At 40.7% G+C, this 21395-nt stretch overlaps 1 protein-coding gene across 1 annotated transcript; it reads left to right on the top strand.

Moving 5' to 3' along the window:
- Positions 1-14603, top strand: LOC149298944 (polycomb group RING finger protein 5-like). The gene is made up of 9 exons (XM_089486949.1): positions 1-112; positions 4891-4987; positions 6103-6158; positions 6256-6312; positions 7718-7860; positions 10025-10123; positions 11047-11140; positions 11789-11851; positions 14554-14603. The coding sequence occupies exons 1-9, from the start codon at positions 1-3 to the stop codon at positions 14601-14603; spliced, it is 771 nt and encodes a 256-aa protein (XP_089343075.1).
- Positions 14604-21395: the final 6792 nt, after the last annotated feature.

Here is a 21395-nt window from a genome sequence, read left to right as displayed (position 1 = left end):
ATGGCAACCCAAAAGAGGCTCTTGGTAAAAGATTTCAATCCTTTTATCATGTGCTACATCTGCAAAGGTTACCTTATCAAGCCAACCACAGTCACAGAGTGTCTGCATACCTGTAAGTATTGTTAAACTAATCAACATCTAGGGAATTACAACAGTAGATGTTTTTTTCAGTTTTGTTTTTACCTTTGTTCATAATCTATCCAAAATATGTTGGTGATATACAGCTATACCCTTCAATTTCTGAACCGCCTTTTGCTGTGCTTGCCATTTGAGAAGAGCCAAATCATCTATAACGTCACACTCCAATACAGTGGTATATGTAGTGTATATTTGTAGTATATTTTATCAAGTTATAAATACACTCCTTGAAAGTGCTGTTCCACCTGCTTTGTCAAATGTAAATGTTTGTAACTAAATGCAGCCATAGAAACATTTTTCCTAATCATATTGAATGTCAGCACCCCTCCCAGTAATAATTTTTTAATTATGTAAAATTTTGTCTCATTCAAAATTTTTGCTGGAGACAATTATTTGTCATGTGACGTGAAAGAAAGCACTGAAAGAGAATTGTACATTGCCATATAAGTGTTTGTAACTGGGACAGTATTACATTCCACATTCATCGCAGCCCTTTTCTCTATGCAGCATGTCTCTGTGTGATAGTATAAATATAATAGTATAGCAAAACAGGCTGCCTCCTCCCCTTCAATGTGCACCAAGAAGCTGCAGGAATGTTAATTGCTCCTGCTATGAAACTTCTCTCTCTGTGTAAGGAGGATAGACTAGAACATTTGCAGCATGGCTTGGAATTGGGAATTTCTGATTGGACCCTCTAGCCAGTGTGTACCTATTGGCAAACTCTGTCCCCCTCTCTATGGTTGGTCTTCAGACCTAGCTCAGTATGTTGGTTGATTGGTTTCCTATTCTCCTTCATCCCTTTCTTACCTGAAATCTTCATTTGCCTCGTTATCTATGTTAATGTATGTTGCTGTGTTTATAAAGACCTGTGTTTGGTGTCAATAAACTGCTTCTCCTCTGATTATTGGAGGTAATTCCTTTACAAAAAAGCAATACTTTACTAGGCTCAGCTTCCTGGTGTTTCAGGACACTCCAGTGTACTGGAAAGCAGTAGTGTTCTCCCACCCTAGGAGCTGGGAAGAAGTGATGATGGACCGGCATGGGGTCAGGTAGTTCACCCCTGGGTAATGCCAGAAGGAGAATAAAAATTACATCTCCTAAGATTTATATGCTTAACCCCTTCACGACCATGGACATAGAGGATATGTCACAAAAAACGTCAAGGCCATTTTGCACTGGCTGAGCTAAATCCCTGCTGGTGAATAAGGGATCAGCCTGGTCTCCCTTCTGGCCAAAATTTGTCAGATTGAACGACAACTCTCTAATTGAGTGCTGTTACATTTAACAGGGATTTAAAATAGGGTGGCCAGACATCTTCGGTTTCCGGGGACAGTCCCCGGATTGAGGACACTGTCCCTGATTTAATTATGTCCTTGGATGCAGTATGCATGATTGAGGGGATTAATAAGTATCTGTGAATGAGGGAATGAATGAGTATCTGTGATTGAATGAGTAAATGAGTATATGAATGAGTATTTGTTAATAGTAACATAGTAACATAGTTCATAAGGTAGAAAAAAGACCAAAGTCCATCAAGTTCAACCTATATACATATTGTGTCCCTACTGTGTTGATCCAAAGGAAAGCAAAAAACCCTTATGAAGCAGATGCCAATTGCCCCATACCAGGGGGAAAATTCCTTCCCGACTGCAAATATGGCAATCAGAATAAATCCCTGGATCAACGTTCTGTCCCTATTAATCTAATATCCATGACTTGTAATATTATTGCTTTCAAGAAACACGTCCAGGCTCCTTTTGAACTCTTTTATTCAGTTTACCATTACCACTTCCTCTGGCAGAGAGTTCCATAATCTCACCGCTCTTACTGTAAAGAACCCCGTCTGTGCTGGTGTAGAAAACTTCTTTCCTCCAGCCGTAGAGGATGTCTCCTTGTTATAGATACAGTCCTGGGTATAAATAGGTCCTGGGAGTGATCTCTGTACTGCCCCCTTATATATTTATACATAGTTATTAAGTCCCCCCTAAGATGTCTTTTTTCCAAACTAAATAACCCTAATTCTGATAATCTTTCTGGGTACTGTAGTAATGAGTGAATGAATGAATATGTGTATGATAGCATGGATGTCTAAGTGGGAGGCATGGCACAGGGAGGCTGTTTTAGGTTAGGATGGCAAGTCCTATGGTTCCAATCTGAGTGTTGGGCAGGTCCTGCAATCGGACATGATACTAAAGGGGGGCAATATGCAAGGGTATGGGGGAATAAATTCACAAGGGGGTGCTGGCTGGGGTCATCACATAAATCAATACTAAAGGGGGGCTGGGTGGTGGGATAAATATACAATTTGGGGCTAGCTGGGGGCATAGATACCCAAAGCTGACCACATTGGCCATGTTTTCCAGGAGACATTGAAGAACATAACTTTTGCATATTACCAGGCCAGATAAAATGCTGCCCTGCAGTATGGTGGCTGTACAGACCCATGGAAGGGAACCAACTAATCAGATATGCATCCCTCTATCTATCTGGGCCGGCAGCATCAATACACAAGGGGGGCAGCTGGGGCCATTACATAAATCAATACTAAAGGGAGGGGGCATAAATACACATAGTGCTGCCCCTGGGCAAAAACACAAAAGGCGGGGTCAACAACAAAGCAGTTGTTTTAGTTTAGCCCATCGGGATGTGGGTATCAGTGTGGCAGAGTCTGTCCTGGTGTGTGTGTCTGGGTGTTGATGTGGCAGAGCCTGTCCTGGTGTGTGTTTGGGTGTCTGTGGCAGAGCCTGTCCTGGTGTGTGTGTTTGGGTGTCGGTGTGGCAGGGCCTGTCCTGGTGTGTGTGTTTGGGTGTTGGTGTGGTAGGGCCTGTCCTGGTGTGTCTTTGGATGTCGGTGTTGCAGAGCCTGTCCTGGTGCGGGTGTCGCTGTGGCAGAGCCTGTCCTGGTGTGTGTGTCTGATTGTTGGTGTGACAGATCCTGTCCCAATGTGTGTGTCTGGGTGTTGATGTGGCAGAGCCTGTCTTGGTGTGTGTGTCTGGGTGTCGCTGTGGCAGAGCCTGTCCTGGTGTGTGTGTCTGGTTGTTGGTGTGACAGATCCTGTCCCGATGTGTGTGTCTGGGTGTTGATGTGGCAGAGCCTGTCTTGGTGTGTGTGTCTGGGTGTCGCTGTGGCAGAGCCTGTCCGGAGGTGTGTGTCTGGGTGTCAGTGTGGCAATGCCTGTCCTGGTGTGTGTGTTTGGTTGTTGGTGTGGCAGAGCCTGTCCTGGTGTTTGTGTTTGGGTGTCAGTGTGACAGAGCCTGTCCTGATGTGTGTGTCTGGGTGTTGGTGTGGCAGAGCCTGTCCTGGTGTGTGTTTGGTTGTTAGTGTGGCAGAGCCTGTCCTGGTAGGTGTGTGTGTGTCTGGGTGTCGGTGTGGCAGAGCCTGTCCTGGTTTGTGTGTTTGGGTGTCAGTGTGGAAAGCCTGTCCTAGTGTGTGTGTTTGCCTGTCGTGGTTTGTTTTTGGTTATCTGTTTCCTGACACTTTTTTTACTGTAGGAATAAATTGAACTGTTTACTTTTTACTTATCCAGAGATAAAACCCCCTCCTGAATTTGTAGTCACTTCAGAGGACAAAACTTTCTAGACCCAGAAATCAGTGAGAGGAAAAGTGAAGGTTTTCTGTTATTCACTCTAATTCAAATCTTCTTATTTTATTTAAAAGGATCAGTGGCACTAAATTGTGGCTTCAAGCGCCCCGTGTATGATGACTTTTTTTAGTGTACTGAGGTACTCCCAATCCCATCACATACGATACTATCCTATATAATCCGCTGAGCACTGATGTCATTTCATCTCATGGACAAAATGTGAGAAATAACATATATATCATACAATCGCTTCATAAACATAAACCAAGTACAGTGCATATATAGTTTAAAGAAATTATGCTTATAAAATAGTTTTTTACCCTGATTTCATTTTAAAAATCTGGTAACCTTAATTGAAAAGCCCAAAGTGAATTCCCTTGATGCTGCAGGGACTCGCGATTTAGTCTCCTGCCACAGTGTCTTACTGACTGATCGCATGATGTGCAGTCAGTCAGTGTGCATCTGGGTATGCTGCTGCCCCCATGAGAGAGCTGTCCTGGGGCTACAAACAGCACTCAGAGGGCTCCCCATAGCATTCCCCAGAGTGCTTTACAGAGGAAACCCAAAGGGAAATCCTCTCATAGCCCCATAGGTGATGTCACTAGTTCCCCTGTGCAAAATTAGTTAGCGCAGTATAAAAAAGGGAATCTAAATGTTAAAAAGGATGTACAGAAAAAGTAAACAAAATATAAAAAGATAAATTAAAAAAGTTTCAAAAAATCCCCTGTCCACCGATCCATCCCAAAATACCTTTCCAACCCCCTACAATACTCCTCAGTTACCTTAAAAGTAAGAAATATACAAAAAACACGCTGGATTGACTACTTTTTGAAAACAAATATGTATTTTGAATCGTGGAACTCGCTGAACATACATTTTTTCTGCAGTTTTTTTGGGCAAGAAATACAAAGCAAAATTGCAAAACCGAAATGTAAAAAAAATAAAGTTACTGCCAATATTGTTGGTGAGACTATAGTTTCCTGAAAAGTGTCAAAATGGCCCTAGTAAAATACGCTGAGTTTCAGAAATATGTAATATTTAATTACAAGTATAATTTGTTGCTGTTCAGATAACTTTATAGTTTTCAAGGGTGCAATTTCATTCTGCATTATGAAATGTCCTCTAGTTGTAGAACTCACTTGAAACCACAGTCTTTTTTTCTCTTTCAGTTTGTAAGAGTTGTATTGTACAACATTTTGAAGAAAGCAACGATTGCCCCAAATGTGGCAACCAGGTGCATGAAACCAATCCTTTAGAAATGCTGAGGTAAGAGCTAAAATAAATCTTTTACAGAAAAACTACTGGGAAGAAACTTATCGATGAGGAGGTTTAGAGTAGATCAGAGCAGCAAAGGATCTCTTGTGCTTATTCAGATGCAATAGGCTTTACTTACACTTTGGTCGTGGAGCCAAGTGGCTGACCTGATTTATCAATTACATATCTAATCTACTATTATATATTGTGGGATATTTCTTAAAATACACCACACTGATTTACCTATACATTATACAGGGCCAACTCACCCCTCTTTGCAGTTAAAACTTTTTCCTTAACAGCGTTTAATTATATAAGAGATCTTAAATGTGCAGCTCTCCAGCAAACTCCCCCTATAGTGATTAGACCCCTTTGCCCCATGCTTATTTTTCAATAAAGACACTATTTTTTAAATTCTGTAATGTAAAACTAGTGTCAAGCAGGCTTTTCCCTTTAATACACCAAATTAAATGTTTTAGTTTTGCTGTCTTTTGTGGTCCGTAGTATATTATTGTGTGCTGTTATACAGTGCGGGACAAGACTTTGTAGCGTTTAGGAGCCAGACAAAAATATTAGGAGAAAGGATGGTTTTCCTTAAGAGGAAGGAAAGTCTACAGCCACGAAGCTCAAAATAGCATAAATCCTGGTAATCTGGCTTTTTGGATTTGACAAATCTGCACAGTACGGTACCATATTGTCCATCAACCTGTGAAAGTGGTATCTGTATCCATCCCAAGGATGTAGTAAAAGTTAATATTCAATGCTAAAGAAATGCACGTATGTCCAGGTGCTGTCTTCGGGAAAACATATTTTCCAATGGTTATGCATTATATGTGTGATCTCATGGTAATTACCACCACATCTATGTACTAGATGTACAAACATACATACATACATACACACCTATTATGTCAGACCAATAGTAAAATGTTCCGACTAATAGGAAAAATACTCATGGAATATTTACGTACAAATGTACCGATTACATTAGAAGCTGTATTCACTTTGTATATAACTGTACCTATGGCTTTGGGCTTGATTAAGAAAAAAAACAATAGGTGTCCTAGTAAAGTGTTAATTCTGTATGAGTGTATTTTTAATGACATGTATGTTTTTTTCTGTTTAAGGTTGGACAACACTCTAGAAGAAATCATATTTAAATTAGTTCCAGGATTGCGTGAAGGTATGATATGTTTCTTCTTGTTACAATGATTTGAGGGTTTTTTGATTTGCTTTAAATTGTACTTGTTCTAACAAACATTTTAATTTCTTTTATGTAGCGGAACAGAATCGTGAGTTAGAATTCTGGAAGAGAAAACGGCCACAAGAGAATGGAGGTAATTGTTTTAATTTTTTACCTGTGTATATATATCATGGATTATTAATTTTGTTCTTTGAACTTCTATCAATGAACTAAAAACAACAAAAGAAAGTAAATCCATTATACCTTTAACCCCCTTCAGTCCCCTATGGACCTACCGATACGTCCATAAAACGCATCTTAAGAAACCCTTATGTACGTACTGGTACGTCCTGAATTTCTTGCAGTGGCAGGGACACATCCCTGCCGCTACACGGGTGATCAGGCTATCGTTTGACAGCCTGGGCTACCCTCTGTCAGCAGAAGCCAGCATCGCTTTCTGCTTCACGATCGCCTGGAACAGCTGCCGACGCGAACACCAGAAAACTGTTACAGTTTTAAATGCTCGATCTCGCAATCGGGCATTCCCTTCCAGGTCGTGTCACTGCTGACATCACCCGGAAGGTCATCGGAGGACAGGATATCCTCTGCAGGCTCTGTCTAGACCCTGCTGGAATATCTGATCACTCGGATGAGGCACTGATCACAGACACTGTGATCTCTATGCAAGTCTGTGGGGACGTGCATGGAGATCACAGTGTGATCAATGCAGGGGGACCGCAGGGAGGAGAGGGAGAAACCATGTTTCTCACTCTTCTCACATGCTGAAACACGAATCAAAAAAAAAAAGAAAAAACAAGTGTGATTTTTTTTTTTTTTAACAATAAAAAAAAATAAATCACTAAAATAATACAATAAATAATAATAAAAAACAATAAAGTGAGGTAAGGGATGTCATTGTGACATTACTGGAATTAATAACATGTTCAAGAGGTCCCTAAGAGGACCTCTAACCATACTGCCAAAAATACCAAAAAATAAAAAAAAAATATAAAAAGATAATAAAAAAAACCCTTACATCCCATTGCCCTAACACAACATCTAAAAAGTATAACCCTCCTGCCCACGTTCACAACGCCCAAACCCGTTAAGCCGTAAGAATAAAAATTCTACAAATAATGTACACCTTATAGGATGTTTCCTATAAGTGCTGGGAAAGTATGGAAAATCTATATAAATTAGGTATTTCTGAAATCAGGACACCTAAATTGATAAACTTGGAGGGGATTTTCCATCACTTTACCTAATTTTGTGAGGATTCATAGGGAAAATATATAAAAAATAAGGTTGGGTTTTTTTCTAATTTTCGCTAGGTTTTATAAAATTTCTCATCCTAAATTTTCAGCTAATCATCTAACTACGGTATCAAAATAAAGCTCTATCTCTCCTTGAAAGAACAATATATAGTTTACGTGGGTACACTATTCGCAGGAAAGGAGAATAATCGCTGAACCGACATACCGCAAAAACCCCTGGGACTGAAGGGGTTAACTCAAATTGAAAAGTGAAAATAAATACTTTAAAACTGTATTTTTACACAGATGGAATACCAAAGGAGAAAAAACGCAAAGAAGATGAAGAGGAAAATGATGAAAATAGAGACTATCATAGAAGTGATCCACAAATTGCCATCTGCCTTGATTGCTTACGACATAATGGCCAATCAGGCGACAATATAGTTAAGGTAAGAGTAATGCTTTTTCATGCGATGGTGATTGATACACTGTCCTAGCAAAGCCATTCCCCTTTGCCTGTATCTTGCTGACCTTTGGACTGTCTTCTGACCTCGCTATCAGGGCCGGACTGGGACTGAAAAGCAGCCCTGGAAAAATTTGGAGACCAGCCCCATATAGTTTATCTCACGGTGAAGCTCTTATACCCACACGCACCCCTTATACATACCCGCGTCACACTATTCGCCATTCTTTTTATCTCATTATTTGTCACTCTGCATCCAGAAATGCCTTATACCCCTATATGCCACTCTGGCATATAGGGGGTTAAAAGGCATATCATGGGACAGAGTGGCATATAGGGGGGTATAAGGCATTTCAGGAGGCAGAGTGGAATAAAGGGGGTTAAAAGGCATATCATGGGGCACTCTGCCTCCAGAAAAGCCTTATACCCCCCTATATGCCACTCTGCCTCCCTGATATGCCTCAACCCTCCTATATGCCACTCTGTCCCATGATATGCCTTCTAACCCCCTATATGCCACTCTGCCATATAGGAGGTTAAAAGGCATATCATGGGACATTTTTGTTTACTTTATATGGCAAGCCGATCCAACTTGCCATATTAAATAAAAAATAATATATGCCACTCTGTCCCATGATATGCCTTCTAACCCCCTATATGCCACTCTGCCATATAGGGGGTTAAAAGGCATATCATGGGACAGAGTGGCATATAGGGGGTATAAGGCATTTCTGGAGGCAGAGTGGCATGAAGGGGGTTAAAAGGCATATCATGGGGCACTCTGCCTCCAGAAAAGCCTTATGCCCCCTATATGCCACTCTGCCTCCCCGATATGCTTTATACCCTCCTATATGCTCCTCTGCCCCATGATATACCTTTTAACCCCCTTTATGCCACTCTGCATCCAGAAATGCCTTATACCCCTATATGCCACTCTGGCATATAGGGGGTTAAAAGGCATATCATGGGACAGAGTGGCATATAGGGGGGTATAAGGCATTTCTGGAGGCAGAGTGGCATATAGGGGGACACACTTACATACACACACATGCCGATTTTTTTTGTTTTTAACAAATACAAAAAACATTATACAGTACAAAAAATACATTATTTTACTCACCTTCTACTTCTCTTGACTTCCTGGTAGCTGCACACTGTTCTCCTCTATGCTGACAGGATGCCACTGACCTGACATCCGGTGCTGCAGCAGTCTGAGTGCGAGGGGGCGGAGCTTCCACCTCACGCTGCTCCCATCACTATGCAGCCATCAGACTGCTGGGAATGTAATCTAAACTGCCGGTGCGTGCTGATGCCGCCGGCCGGAGCTACTTTAACACTTTTTTTTTATTTATATGGTAAGCTGGATCGGCTTGCCATATAAAGTAAAAAAAAAGTATTGAAGCAGAGGCGGCCGGCGGCATCAGCACGCATCGGCCGTTCAGATTACATTCCCAGCAATCTGATGGCTGCATAGTGATGGGAGCAGAGTGAGGGGTGAAAGGTCAGTGCGAGGGGGCGGAGCTTTCACCCCTCACACTGCTCCCATCACTAGACGGCCATCGCACACGGCTGCTGGGTGCTGATGCCGGCCGGCCGCGTCAGCACCCAGCGGCCGCTTTGATTAGATTTCGGGCAGCCTGGGGGGCAATTGCCCCCCTGCCCAGCCCGCCCCTGGCACCGAGGGAGGCGTTCAATGCCATTTGCAGCCGCTCAGCGGCTGTCTTCATGGTTAGTCTGCCGGCCGCCCAGCCCACGGACCTTCCGGCCCACCGGGAAATTTCCCGGTATCCCGGTGGGCCAGTCCGGCCCTGCTCGCTATCTGCCTCCCTTCACCTCTGGATTACCTGACCATTCTTTTGTTTAATTCCCTGGCACTTCGCTCTGGTGTTCTGGCCTTTAAATATGGATATTTCAGCTTTCAAAACAACCATGGTTCTAGTAGTGCTTTATTTTTAAGTGTGCTTCTCTTTGACAACTAATGTGAGAAGGGGGCACCAGAGAAGTAGTCCGCACAGGGCACCAGAACACTTAAGGCCGGCTCTGGCTGTCACATTCTATGTTTCTCTGAAATTGTTTATGTAATCGCGAAAAAGCAGAAAAATGCGATTGTGTTCTGCATTCAAAAATATTTTTTTCATCATCAATTTTAGGGGTTGATGAAGAAATTTATACGTTGTTCAACACGTGTAACAGTTGGAACTATAAAAAAGTTTTTAAGTGTAAAACTGAAACTTCCAAGTACATATGAGGTAGGTACCTTTGACAGATTCCAAATTGTAATACTATATGTGTAAAAATGTGTATGCTTAATTATTTATATATACATTATGGATAATAAAAAGCAGTAGTCTCCCTGCATCTCCTTGATGCAAAGCCAACTTATGCACTTTAATCCATAGGATAGCTGGATGGTCCCTTTTTCTTGTTGTCCATTTTGCAAATAGACTTACATTTGCCCCCTTCCCCACCCCTCAGCCAAATGCCATGCAGGAGATATGTTTGGCCAAGAACATCTCCATGCACATGGTATACTTGCCTCCATGCACATGGTATACTTACCTCCAGTCAGCTCCAGTGCTGGCTCAGGGAATGCACATGTGTGGAAAGTGCCCCCATTGCTTTCAAGCAACCGGTGACAAGAATAATCGGACCATGGAGGAGGAGGGCAGCTGCTGCGGGAACATTAAACTGTCTCTTTCATTCCATGCAGTGTGGCACTGTCGAGTTCCATAATGCCTCATAAAGGCTGAACGTTTATCTTTGGGTTTTTTTTCAGTTAAAGGATACAAGACCTTGATGCCTTCTGACTATGTTCAAAGATAAGTTCGCAAAAAATAACAAAGGCATTAATTTAAAAGGGGAAATATGTACTTCCTCTCTGAATACATTTCAGTAGACTCTGTAACAATTATAAAAATTACAAATATTTTTATACAGACTATGAAAATAGTTTAAATGACTTACCTTCCGCCAGTAATATTGGTTTAGCATTATAACCTGCACGTCTTAAATTATGAAATCCTATAATGATACTTGTTCCTGATCTCAGTGACATTTCCTATAATAAAAGGTTGGATGTGGTACTAACAATGTGAATCTGGCTCTTTCTGTAGCCCATTACGTAGGCAGTAGTTACATGTCTGCTGCTACTGTGAAATGTTTTATTTTGCAGCTGGATATACTATGCAATGGTGAAATAATGGGAAAGGACCACACAATGGAGTTTATATACATGACACGATGGCGACTGAGGGGTGAAAATGTAAGTGAATACTGTTGTTATTGTTTGTAATATTACTTTTTAATTTTAATATGTTATTATTTTTCATTTGTTCTTAGAATAATATTGTTTGAAAGGGTTATAAAACACTTGAGAACAAGAGTGGGTAATAGTAAAAATAGTTAAAAGCTCCCTTGAAAATGTAAAATATATTGTGCAGTTCAGCATAGTCAACATTGCTTTGCAGTATATATATATATATATATATATATATATATATACCGTATTGGCTCGGATATAGGCCGCCCCCGTATATAGGCCGCACCCTAAAAGTTTGGTGCTTTTTTAAAGAAAAAGTTTTTTTCTTTAAAAAAGCACCAAAAAAACATGCTGCCACTCTGTCTCCCCGCCCCGAGATATGCTGCCACTCTGTCTCTCCCCCCCCCCCCCCGAGATATGCTGCCACTCTGCCCCCCCCTGACTTACCAGAGCAGACTCCCGGGTGTCTTGCGGGGCTGGCGGGGGACATCTACGCAATACGCGTACACAACTTGTACGCGTATTGCGTAGATGTCCCCCGCCGGCCCCGCAAGACACTCGGGAGTCTCCTCTGGTAAGTCTTGGGGGCAGAGGTAAAACTTAGACAACCTCCCGTGCCGGCACCCCCCCGTCGTGGAAAGTGCTGGCAGGGGAGGCTGTCTGAGCGTATCGGGGAGTAGGATGCAGGTCCCCTGCACCGCTGCGGGGGATCTGTATCCTAACCCTGCCCGGCGCCCGGGACTGCATGTCCTGGGCGTCGGGCGCTAGACCCCGAATATAGGCCGCACCCCCACTTTAAAGACTTAAAGTGGGGGGGGAAGTGCGGCCTATATTCGAGCCAATACGGTATATATATTTATATATAATTTACCCCACAGTTTAAACTAGACTTGATTGAGTGGAAAGTTTGCATACGTTTTCGGGGGGGGGGGGGGGTTCTTCGTATTAAATGAAATTCGTCCATCCCGGTATTCAGCGAAATTTGTCCAACATTTTCATTTTTCGGAAATTCCACTTGTTTGTCCGGTTGCCATGGAAACAAGAAATAAACACGTAGAAGAAGTTCAGTAGGGAATTTGAGACCAATGGATGGAAGAAAGAGGGTAAAAATTAGCTTAGAATTATAGGGTTATGGTTAAGGATAGTAGTGGACTGGTTAAATGATCTTAATGAAATTAATTAATTGATTAAGTAAATTAAAAACTTTAGAGAGTCGTAGACACTGTGAGAAATGGCAGGCTGAGGCTCACCAAGTCTCACACAAAAAAATCTTACACTGTAAAATGCTCAGATGCAACACAGCAGTGTCAGTCACAGTGAGATGAACGGATCCCCTGCCTGCTCTGCTCTTATGTAGGCGCTCGTTTGTTATTCAGACAAATGGACAAACGGTAACGTTCGCCACGAAAACGCATTCGTCCAAAAACAAATGCTCATGTCTAGTTTAAACCCTTCAGTCATATTTACATTCCATGCTGTTATGATTTTGGGTCACATCATCGACATGCTGGATTGAGACAATAGGCCAGTCCACACACTCAACTACTGGCTGGTCCTTAGCATAGGGCACTGCCTCACAACTAAGGCCTTTCTTTGGGAACTGGTAGCTTTGGCCTCACTCCAGGGCCGGCCCGACAATGGAGCCAAGTGGGGCAACCGCTCCAGGCGGCACTTTTGAAGGGGCGGCACTTTTGAAGGGGCGGCACTTTGCCGCCCCAAGCCCTTTTTTTTAAAAAAAAGTGAAAGAGAGAAAGGGGCGCCGAGTGGTTTTCGCTTACCATGCTGTCAGTACCCGCTCGGCGCCCCTCTCTCTCTCCTCTGCGGCGAGTCTCCCTGTTCGGTCTCAGTGCCGGCTTGTAATGCTGAGTGCCGGAAGATTTCCGGCACTCAGCATTACAAGCCGGCACCGAGACCGAACAGGGAGACTCGCCGCAGGACTGCTGAAAGGTAAGTACAAGGGGGGGGGGGGCGGAGGGAGAGGAAGGGTAGATAATGGGGGGGGGCGGCAGGGACGGAGGGAGAGGAAAGGTAGATAAGGGGGGGGGGCGGCATTTTAAAATTCGCCCCAGGCCGCATTTTGCCTTGGGCCGGCCCTGCCTCACTCACATCATTGTTGTGCTAACCAGAGCAATCAGTGATCACAACCACTCATTACAGTGTTCAGTGTAAACTGTGATCATGACATAGAGAGCAAGACATTTTGGGTTTTATTTTGGGGGGGTAGTGCTTTTTGGCTACCTAGAAAATCCTTTCTATGGATGCATTAAATAGAATGTAAATAAAATTGTATTTCTTTAATTCTTAGTTTATCACTATTTCTAATTTATTTTTACTATTACTTGTTTTACTAAACAATAGGTCAAATATTTATGGTGTTTAAAGAAAGAGCTTTGTATGTGTATATTAAATGAAAAATAAATTAAAGAGGGTATTCGTTGTTAAATAAACACATTGCAAAAATGGTAAAATGTTTTTGGATGAAATGTGTCCAAACACTTATTTCAGTATTAACACTTTTAATTAAGTGCTCAATTTACACATGCAGTTGTGGATGTTGTTTCTGATCAAGACATCATTTCCTTCAGTTTCAGTATCAGAACAATATGGTCTCACTGCAAATGTCTTTCAGCGAAACTGCCTGTGAAGTGTCAGAGGCATCCACAACCGTATGTATAAATTATACAGACTCCAAATATACTTCTTTTGTCATGTGTCATAACATAACATTTTAGATCATGAAGGCCAATGTGAATATTGTGGATAATTACATCGCATATATACATTGAAGTCACCAGCTCCCTGAATTTCTTAAATATTCTTGAGGCAAGTTAGGAAAGTTTCCTAAGTGAGCTGGTTGTAACATTGATAATATCCTGATCTGTTGACATTTTTATTATTTTGGTTATTGTTAATTACCTTTTCATGAATTACACTAATCACAAGATTCACAGACCTAGTTAGTGTTTCAATCCATAAAACAACAATCTGATTAGTGGCGTGTTTAAAATATAGTTTTGATCAGGCACTTGTAACATACCGAAAGATTTGCTTCCCCAAAACAACTGCTGTAAGGTTATGATGAGTTAAACATTTTTGAGGATGTACCTGATGGATTTCAGATGCAGGAAGGGTTAAGCTTGCTTCAACTAATGCATAGTATTATTTAGAGAAATCCAGACATTGGTGCATTAGTGGAGTTTTGTGAATTTACTCCAAAATAAACAAAAATGTATAGAAATGATTAACGGAAGGATAAAACATATTGATACCAGAATAAATTCATCAATATAGCTTCTGCACAGACCTGAAACTATCACTAAGAATGGAGATATAATCTTAAATAGAAAATTCATGGTCTGTAGCAGAACAGTCATCCTGTAGTTTACATGTGCTTTTATCAATCTATGTTTTTCCTTTTTTAGTCTTACCCCATGGTACTACAGTATCGACCAAGAATAGACTTTGGTTAAGTATGTGGAACACACTGAGAACTGTGCACTATATGTTTACCCATCGACAGATCGCACAATGAATGGATGTCACTAAACCATGGACTCAAATGATGCCATCTTTTTTAAACAGCATGTTAACCCGGACATGGTTTTCCTCCAGTTAATTCTTTGTTTAATTGTTGTTACTGTTATGATTCTAATATTCAGTTTGCAACCAAATATCTACAGTTAGATATACATATTGCTCTACTTGCATTGTTCGAATATACTAAAACCTCACATTCATTGTTGGAACAGGAGCAATGTTCAATGCCTTAGCTGACAATACTAAAACACTTTTGTTTTTACCATTTATAAACAGTTTTAACAATTTTGGTGAAGGAGTAAAAGACTTACTCATGACACAACTTCTGTATTGTGGTAACTGACACCAGTATAGAACCAGCTTGCTAATTTCTAGCATAATGGGTTTATTATAAAAACCAAATACTTGCTTTTTTGACAGGGTACAATTTTTGTTTCTATTTTTTTTATAATTTAAATTCAAATTAATACCACAGGTTCCATTGTCTACTTTTGGGGAGCTCCCTTTTTGCATTTCATTTTGAAGAATATTAGCCAGTTTTTTTTTCTGTTTTTATTATTTTCAGCGGAGTGTTAGTATTGCTAACTGTTTGCATAGATTTTTTTTTTTAAAATGCTCAATTTTCCCTGGCCTTTAACATCTTATTGTACTTGAAATTTTACCAAATATGTGAAGTTTATTTGTCTTCCACATTGGATATGAAACATTTAATTTTCATAGAATTTTAAAATGATAATGCTGTGGTTTCAGGTTACCCCAAAAACTTGGCAATGGCTGCAACTCAATATCTTTTACAACAATGTTGTACAGTTCACCTTACTGTTATAGTGAAAGTATTTTGGTTAAAGAAATTAGAACTTATATATTCTTATATTCTGTGCCCAAAATGTTGTACTGATACTTTAATAGTCAAGTCGGTTGTCTTTATTAGTGTTCTAGAGAAATGTGTGCCTCGTTATATATTACATAAACAATATATTGTTATATGAGAATTATATGGAAGTGCGAGCGAATTGAAAAAGAATGTTTGTAAGTCACCCTTAGGGCTTGAGTGAAATGAATATATTTTCTTAATTTTATTTCTCTAAAGAAAAATAATAACTTAGGTGATAGTATGCTGATGAAACATTCGTAAATACTTAAAACATTAATAACCCAAAAAAAAAATTTTGGTATACTTCAAATAACCACAATATTTAATCAGAAAAAAGAAAATGTTTCTTGCACTACCGTATTTGAAGAAGGGATTGATGTGGGGAATTATATTTTTATAAGTTATTTTCAGTTTAAAAAAAATATTTTTACCTGCAAAAGAATATAAGTGGAATTATTGCACGCTGATGGTTCCTTTAAAGAAATAAACGTTTCTATTACCAAAATTCTGATGCGAAGTATGTTTTATAATGTATCACTAATTTAAAGTGCTTGGTCTTAAATATGTGCAGTTGATGGATGCAAGTAGTATGTTTTTTTTCTGCATACAAAAAAGAAAAACAAGCTTTACAAAATATTGTTTCTGTCCTACTCTTCAACAACTCAATAGTGGGTATACAAACCTGGATGTATCAGGACGTAACAATCATCTGTTCCTTAGCAGGTCTAAAAATCAGGTAGATACAACCCCAGATCAACAACAACACATAACATATTACACATGTCATGATTTATTCAACCAAAATAAAGCCAAAATGGAGAAGCCATGTGTGAAAAACTAAGTACACCTTTAATACTTCCATAGAAATTAAGATGCTAAGTATGACATTGATTAATTGATAATCAGCAACATTTAAGACAGTTGTCAATCTTCCGAGAAGTGGACATCCCAGCAAATTTGAACCAAGTTAAAACTGCAATGCTCAGAGAAATTGCAAACATTGCCAGAAGAAAGCCTCTTCTCTCTAAAAAGAACATGACAGCACAGCTTAGGTTTGCAAAGTTGCATCTGAAGAAACCACAAGGCTAATAGAGCAATGATGCCAAATGATGCCAAAGTGCAGATGTTTGGCCATAATGCACAGTGCCACAATTGGCAAAAACTAAACACAGCATACCAACACAAATGCCTCATACTAACTGTCAAGCATTTTGGTAGAGAGGTGATGATTTGGGCTTGTTTTGGAGCCACAGGACCTGGGAACCTTGCAGTCATTGAGTGCACCATGAACTTCTCTGTGTACCAAAGTATTCTAGAGTCAAATGTGAGGCCATGGCCAGTCAAAGTCCGGACCTCAACCCGATTGAAATGCTGTGCTAGGATCTTAGGAGAGCTGTGCATAAACAAATGCCTGCAAACCTCAATGAACTGAAGCAACGTTGTAAAGAAGAGTGGATCACAATTCCTCCATAACAATGTGATGGACTGATAAAGTTATAGAGAAAAAGATTATTTCAAGTTATTGCTGTTCAGGTTATTGTGGTTCTGCAAGCTATTGAATCACAAGGTGCTAAGGAACAGATGATTATTAGGTCCTCATATGTAAAACCATTAAATTCAAATTTCGTTTTCACATGAAATGTGTGTGATAACACAATAGGTATCTACTATATGCAGCTATTTTAGACTGAACATATTTCCATACGCGATATACTTACCTTCAGGCAACCAGTCAGTGGTGAGCATTATCAGACCACGGAAAAGTTTAGCTGCATGTGCAGGGTTGCAGCTTGAACCTCAGGTAAGTGCTTATTTTTTTATTTTTTTTTAAGAATATGTATTAAAGCACTTGCAAGTTAAACGAGTCATGATCATTAATGGAGCCAATTAGCCAATATTATGCATTACATATATCAGTAAAATAATGACTCACACAGTATACTGTTCTACAGTATAAAACCAATTTCATGGATTTTTTATTTGATACTTTATGTGTATTTACTTGTCCTAAATATCTGTAAACTCCCTCGTATCACTGTGCTTTATAACAGACCCACTACAGACCTTCTACAAGTCCCTATATAACGGGCCAGGGTTAATAGTTGCCGTCTTGGTCGTGGTTATTGGTTGTGATTGCTGTATTTTCCCAAATATGTGGTATTTCTTGTCTGTGCTTTGTTCTCCCTCACGTCCTACCCTGTCTATGTTTTCACATGCCCTGTCCACTGACTTTAACCCCTCGTAGCCCGGACACCATCAACCCGACCACAGCGCTCTTTTATGGAGATACAAGGGGTGGTTCGGAGAGGGAGCCTCCGGCAGATCCCTGGTCACTGGGACAGCCAGGAGAATGGAGATCGGCTGGCGCAGTTATCGTACGCACGCCGGCTTTCTCGTGGTCTGACCCGGGGGAAACTGTTGTCGCTCAGGGTCCCTTTGGCCGATCGCTTCGCTTTTTGGACAGAATACCCTCAGGACCCAGAGCTATCTATCGGTGTACCCAGCCGGGGTACTAGAGGCCCGTCACAGGACTGTTATCAGGAGGATGGAATGTTCATCTATTCCGCAAATGTCCTTGTTATTCATGGCGTGTGCCCTGCCACAAAGTATTTGTTGGAAAAAAGTCCAAATCTGTCAAAATTAAATAATTGTCCATCAAGTGACTTTTGTGGTGCGTAGTCAGTTCTGTTGTGAAAGTTACTGGGTGGAAAAGTTCTCCATATCAATAATGAAGCTAATTAACAGGACTGTTATTCCAACTTCAGTTGTAAAGGATTTTCACTCCCCAGTTTTATAATGTTCTCCTGACTAAATTGTAATGGCTAAATCCTTTGGTTAGTGAGATACCCTACACAATTAAATTTAGTAGCTAATACTGGACTAATGCCTGTGTACTCTTTACTAACACGTTATGTAACCATTTTTAATACGAATAATAACATTTTTCCTTCACTTTTTTGCTTCAAATGAAAAGTGATTTATAGGTCCAGTTTCCACTAAACAAACTGAAATCTGCTGGCAGTCTGTAATTTGAGCACCTCCTTGCTATGGCAGAGTTCCAACAACTTCATTTGGAAATCATTTCACTACATTTATAATTCATAAAAGTGTTGGCATTAATCCCATAAACCAGCAGCAGAAAGAAAAAAAATCTTCAAAAACACTTCATAGATTTTCTGTGCTGTTAACTTTCCCAGCTATATATTTGAATCTAATTACTTCAAATTTAAAGGAGCCCTGTGTTCGTGTAAAATCGATTTAATCGAATAGAGCAAATGCTCTGAAAAATACCCCTCATTTTATAATCTGACCTCAAATAGAGGTTGGATAATTACACTAAGATCCAGATCCCCCGCAGCGCTGCAGGGGACCTGCATCCCCCTCTCTGACAGCCAGCGGGCATTTGTACGATGCGTGCAGGCATCCTCCACTTCTGCCGGGGCTTCTATGATGGAGCACCAGCGCTAGTGACATGACCTTCCGGTGCTCCACCATAGAAGCCCCGGTGGAAGTACCGGCCAGCAGCGGAGGTTGTCTGTGCGCATTACGGAACATTCGCCGGCTGCCAGAGAGGAGGATCTGCCGCAGGGCTGCAGGGGACCTGGATCTTCCTCTCTGGCAGCCAGTGGGTGTCTGTGCAGTGTGCGCAGACATCCTCCGCTACTGCCGGCACTTTCACTGGGGCTTCTATGATGGAGCACCGGCATAACATGACCTTCCGGTTCTCAGTTATAGAAGCTCCAGCGAGTAATCAAAAAAATAATCAGCCAACTAATCGATTATGAAAATAATCGTTAGTTGCAGCCCTAATACTTATACTTCCCGTCTAAAGGCAGACTGGGAGAAGTTAAATGAGACAGAATCTCAGTTTTTTGGCTAAGATCAAATGACTACCTGTGATAGAAGGAAAGCTTGGTCCGCTATCCTTAAGGCCGACAAGCTTGAAGCCCCCCGAGGTTCGTTCAGAACCCCCTGTCCATGGTCTAGGCCAGGGCGTGTGCACAGTATGAAGCTGATGTGAGGTTAGCACATCCCTTTTCTGCTGAGCTCTGTCGGTAAGCGCACTGAGCACCTTGGACCCATCCAGACACTTTTTATTTTTTTGTACACTAGCCCTGTCCTTTTTAGGCTATGTGTACAGTGTACATTACGTTTTTATCACACCAGCCTAAAGCACTGCCGCTTCTAAATGGAGCTCTTTTGTATATTGTTTTTGGACACGATTTTGCACTGTTTCTGCATTGTATACATCTTTTATTGATTTGTGAGGAATATGATATGTCACAGAAGCAGCAATAGATTTTGACGCACCAAAAATGCTACGGTAGAACTGGTTTCACATAACGTCCCATTTGTACGGTTCAGGGGGAACTAGGTAGCTTTTATGAGTGCCTTCCTCTTCAAATCAAAGATTTCAGAGGTCCTTGCAGGGAGGATCAAGAAGATCCAGCCCTCTTGCAGGCCTCCTGGCTAGGAAGGGGATCTGGGGTTCACCATAGCCCCCTTTTCTCTCACTTTTTTCTTCACAGTGGGCCACTGAACCTCCTGGCTTACATTTACATTTAATATCCAACTACAATACATATCAATATCTTAATTTGTATATCAGTTTCTATTCATATATCAGTAATAATCTTGTTGTTATTTATACAACCTGTTTCAGTCTACAAACCCCGGAGCTAATTGTGCTATAGGCATGTATGCCACTTCCATGCTGCCCTGGCCTTACATGCCTTCTCATCTTCTAATTTGAAGTCTACCTTCAGTTAAAATGAGGTTTTAATTGTCAGGCCATGATGAAATCTTTACCTTCAAACTTTGGGTGCAACAAATGCATTTTGTATTCAGATCTTGAGTGGTATGTAATTTTATTGAATACATGAGATAGCAATTCTTTGGTTTTCTTCTAAGAATTTTTAGCAAACTCTGGGCAACGCTAGTTGTGAAGTTAAGTTCTGGCTCTGCGGATGAGAAGTCAGGACTCCTGCGTGCAAGTGTGGCAAGCACTCCCATTGATTTTAATGGGATCACTTTCCTGTCGTCCGTAGCAGTAGTATCGCCAGACCAGTGCTACAGTCTCTTGCTCAGGTAAGGGTTTTTGGGGGGGTTTTTTTGGAAAAAGTTGGTACATTAAACTATCCTTTTTAAAGAAGTTGTTGCTAAATTAATAGCTAGGGTGTGCTATATACATGTATGTATTCCTTTCTCTTTTTTTATTTGCCACAGCAGCTGTACTCACCAACTAAATTAAATAGCCGCTGGCCGGTGAGTTACTATTGATTATACTTTAACAAACTAAATGTATGCATAATCTTTTGTTAATAAGAGCTCAATATCATTCTGTGTCGGAATGCACTGAATGAGTTATGTGCATGCCACATCGTATATATCTTCAAACACAAAAAGTGTATCATATCCCCAGATATCCAAAAGCAATTTAATCTACAACCTTGCACATTTGCAAAACGCTGCAATCAAGAACATTGTTCCCTGTGAAAATAAGCCATTACGGCATTTAGATTAAAATATGTACCACCTGCTGATCTGAACATTTTGCCAATGTTTTATATTTAATGCTAAGGGTAATATATTCCAGATTTGTAATCAAAGTTCATTTCTTACATATCAGTAATAAAATATTTCTCTGCAAAGGAAACTTATGACCTCAATGATTTTACTTTGTATATTCTTTCATACTCAAGCTTGCTCTGAAGAAAAGGGGAAATATTAAAGGGGCAGTACTGCACTGCGTGTGAGAGGGAGCGGGGCAATGTGCATCTAAGAAAAAAGATAAGCTTTTCTTTTGTGTATGTTGCAGATGCACCTTCAGAACCACCTGTAGTGTCTTTAA

The sequence above is a fragment of the Sceloporus occidentalis genome, unplaced genomic scaffold (genome assembly GCF_023333645.1).
Source record: "Sceloporus occidentalis isolate IW3139 unplaced genomic scaffold, rSceOcc1.0.p SCAF_30, whole genome shotgun sequence".
Classification (NCBI taxonomy): domain Eukaryota; kingdom Metazoa; phylum Chordata; class Lepidosauria; order Squamata; family Phrynosomatidae; genus Sceloporus; species Sceloporus occidentalis.
This window is presented reverse-complemented; position numbering and strand designations above follow the sequence as displayed.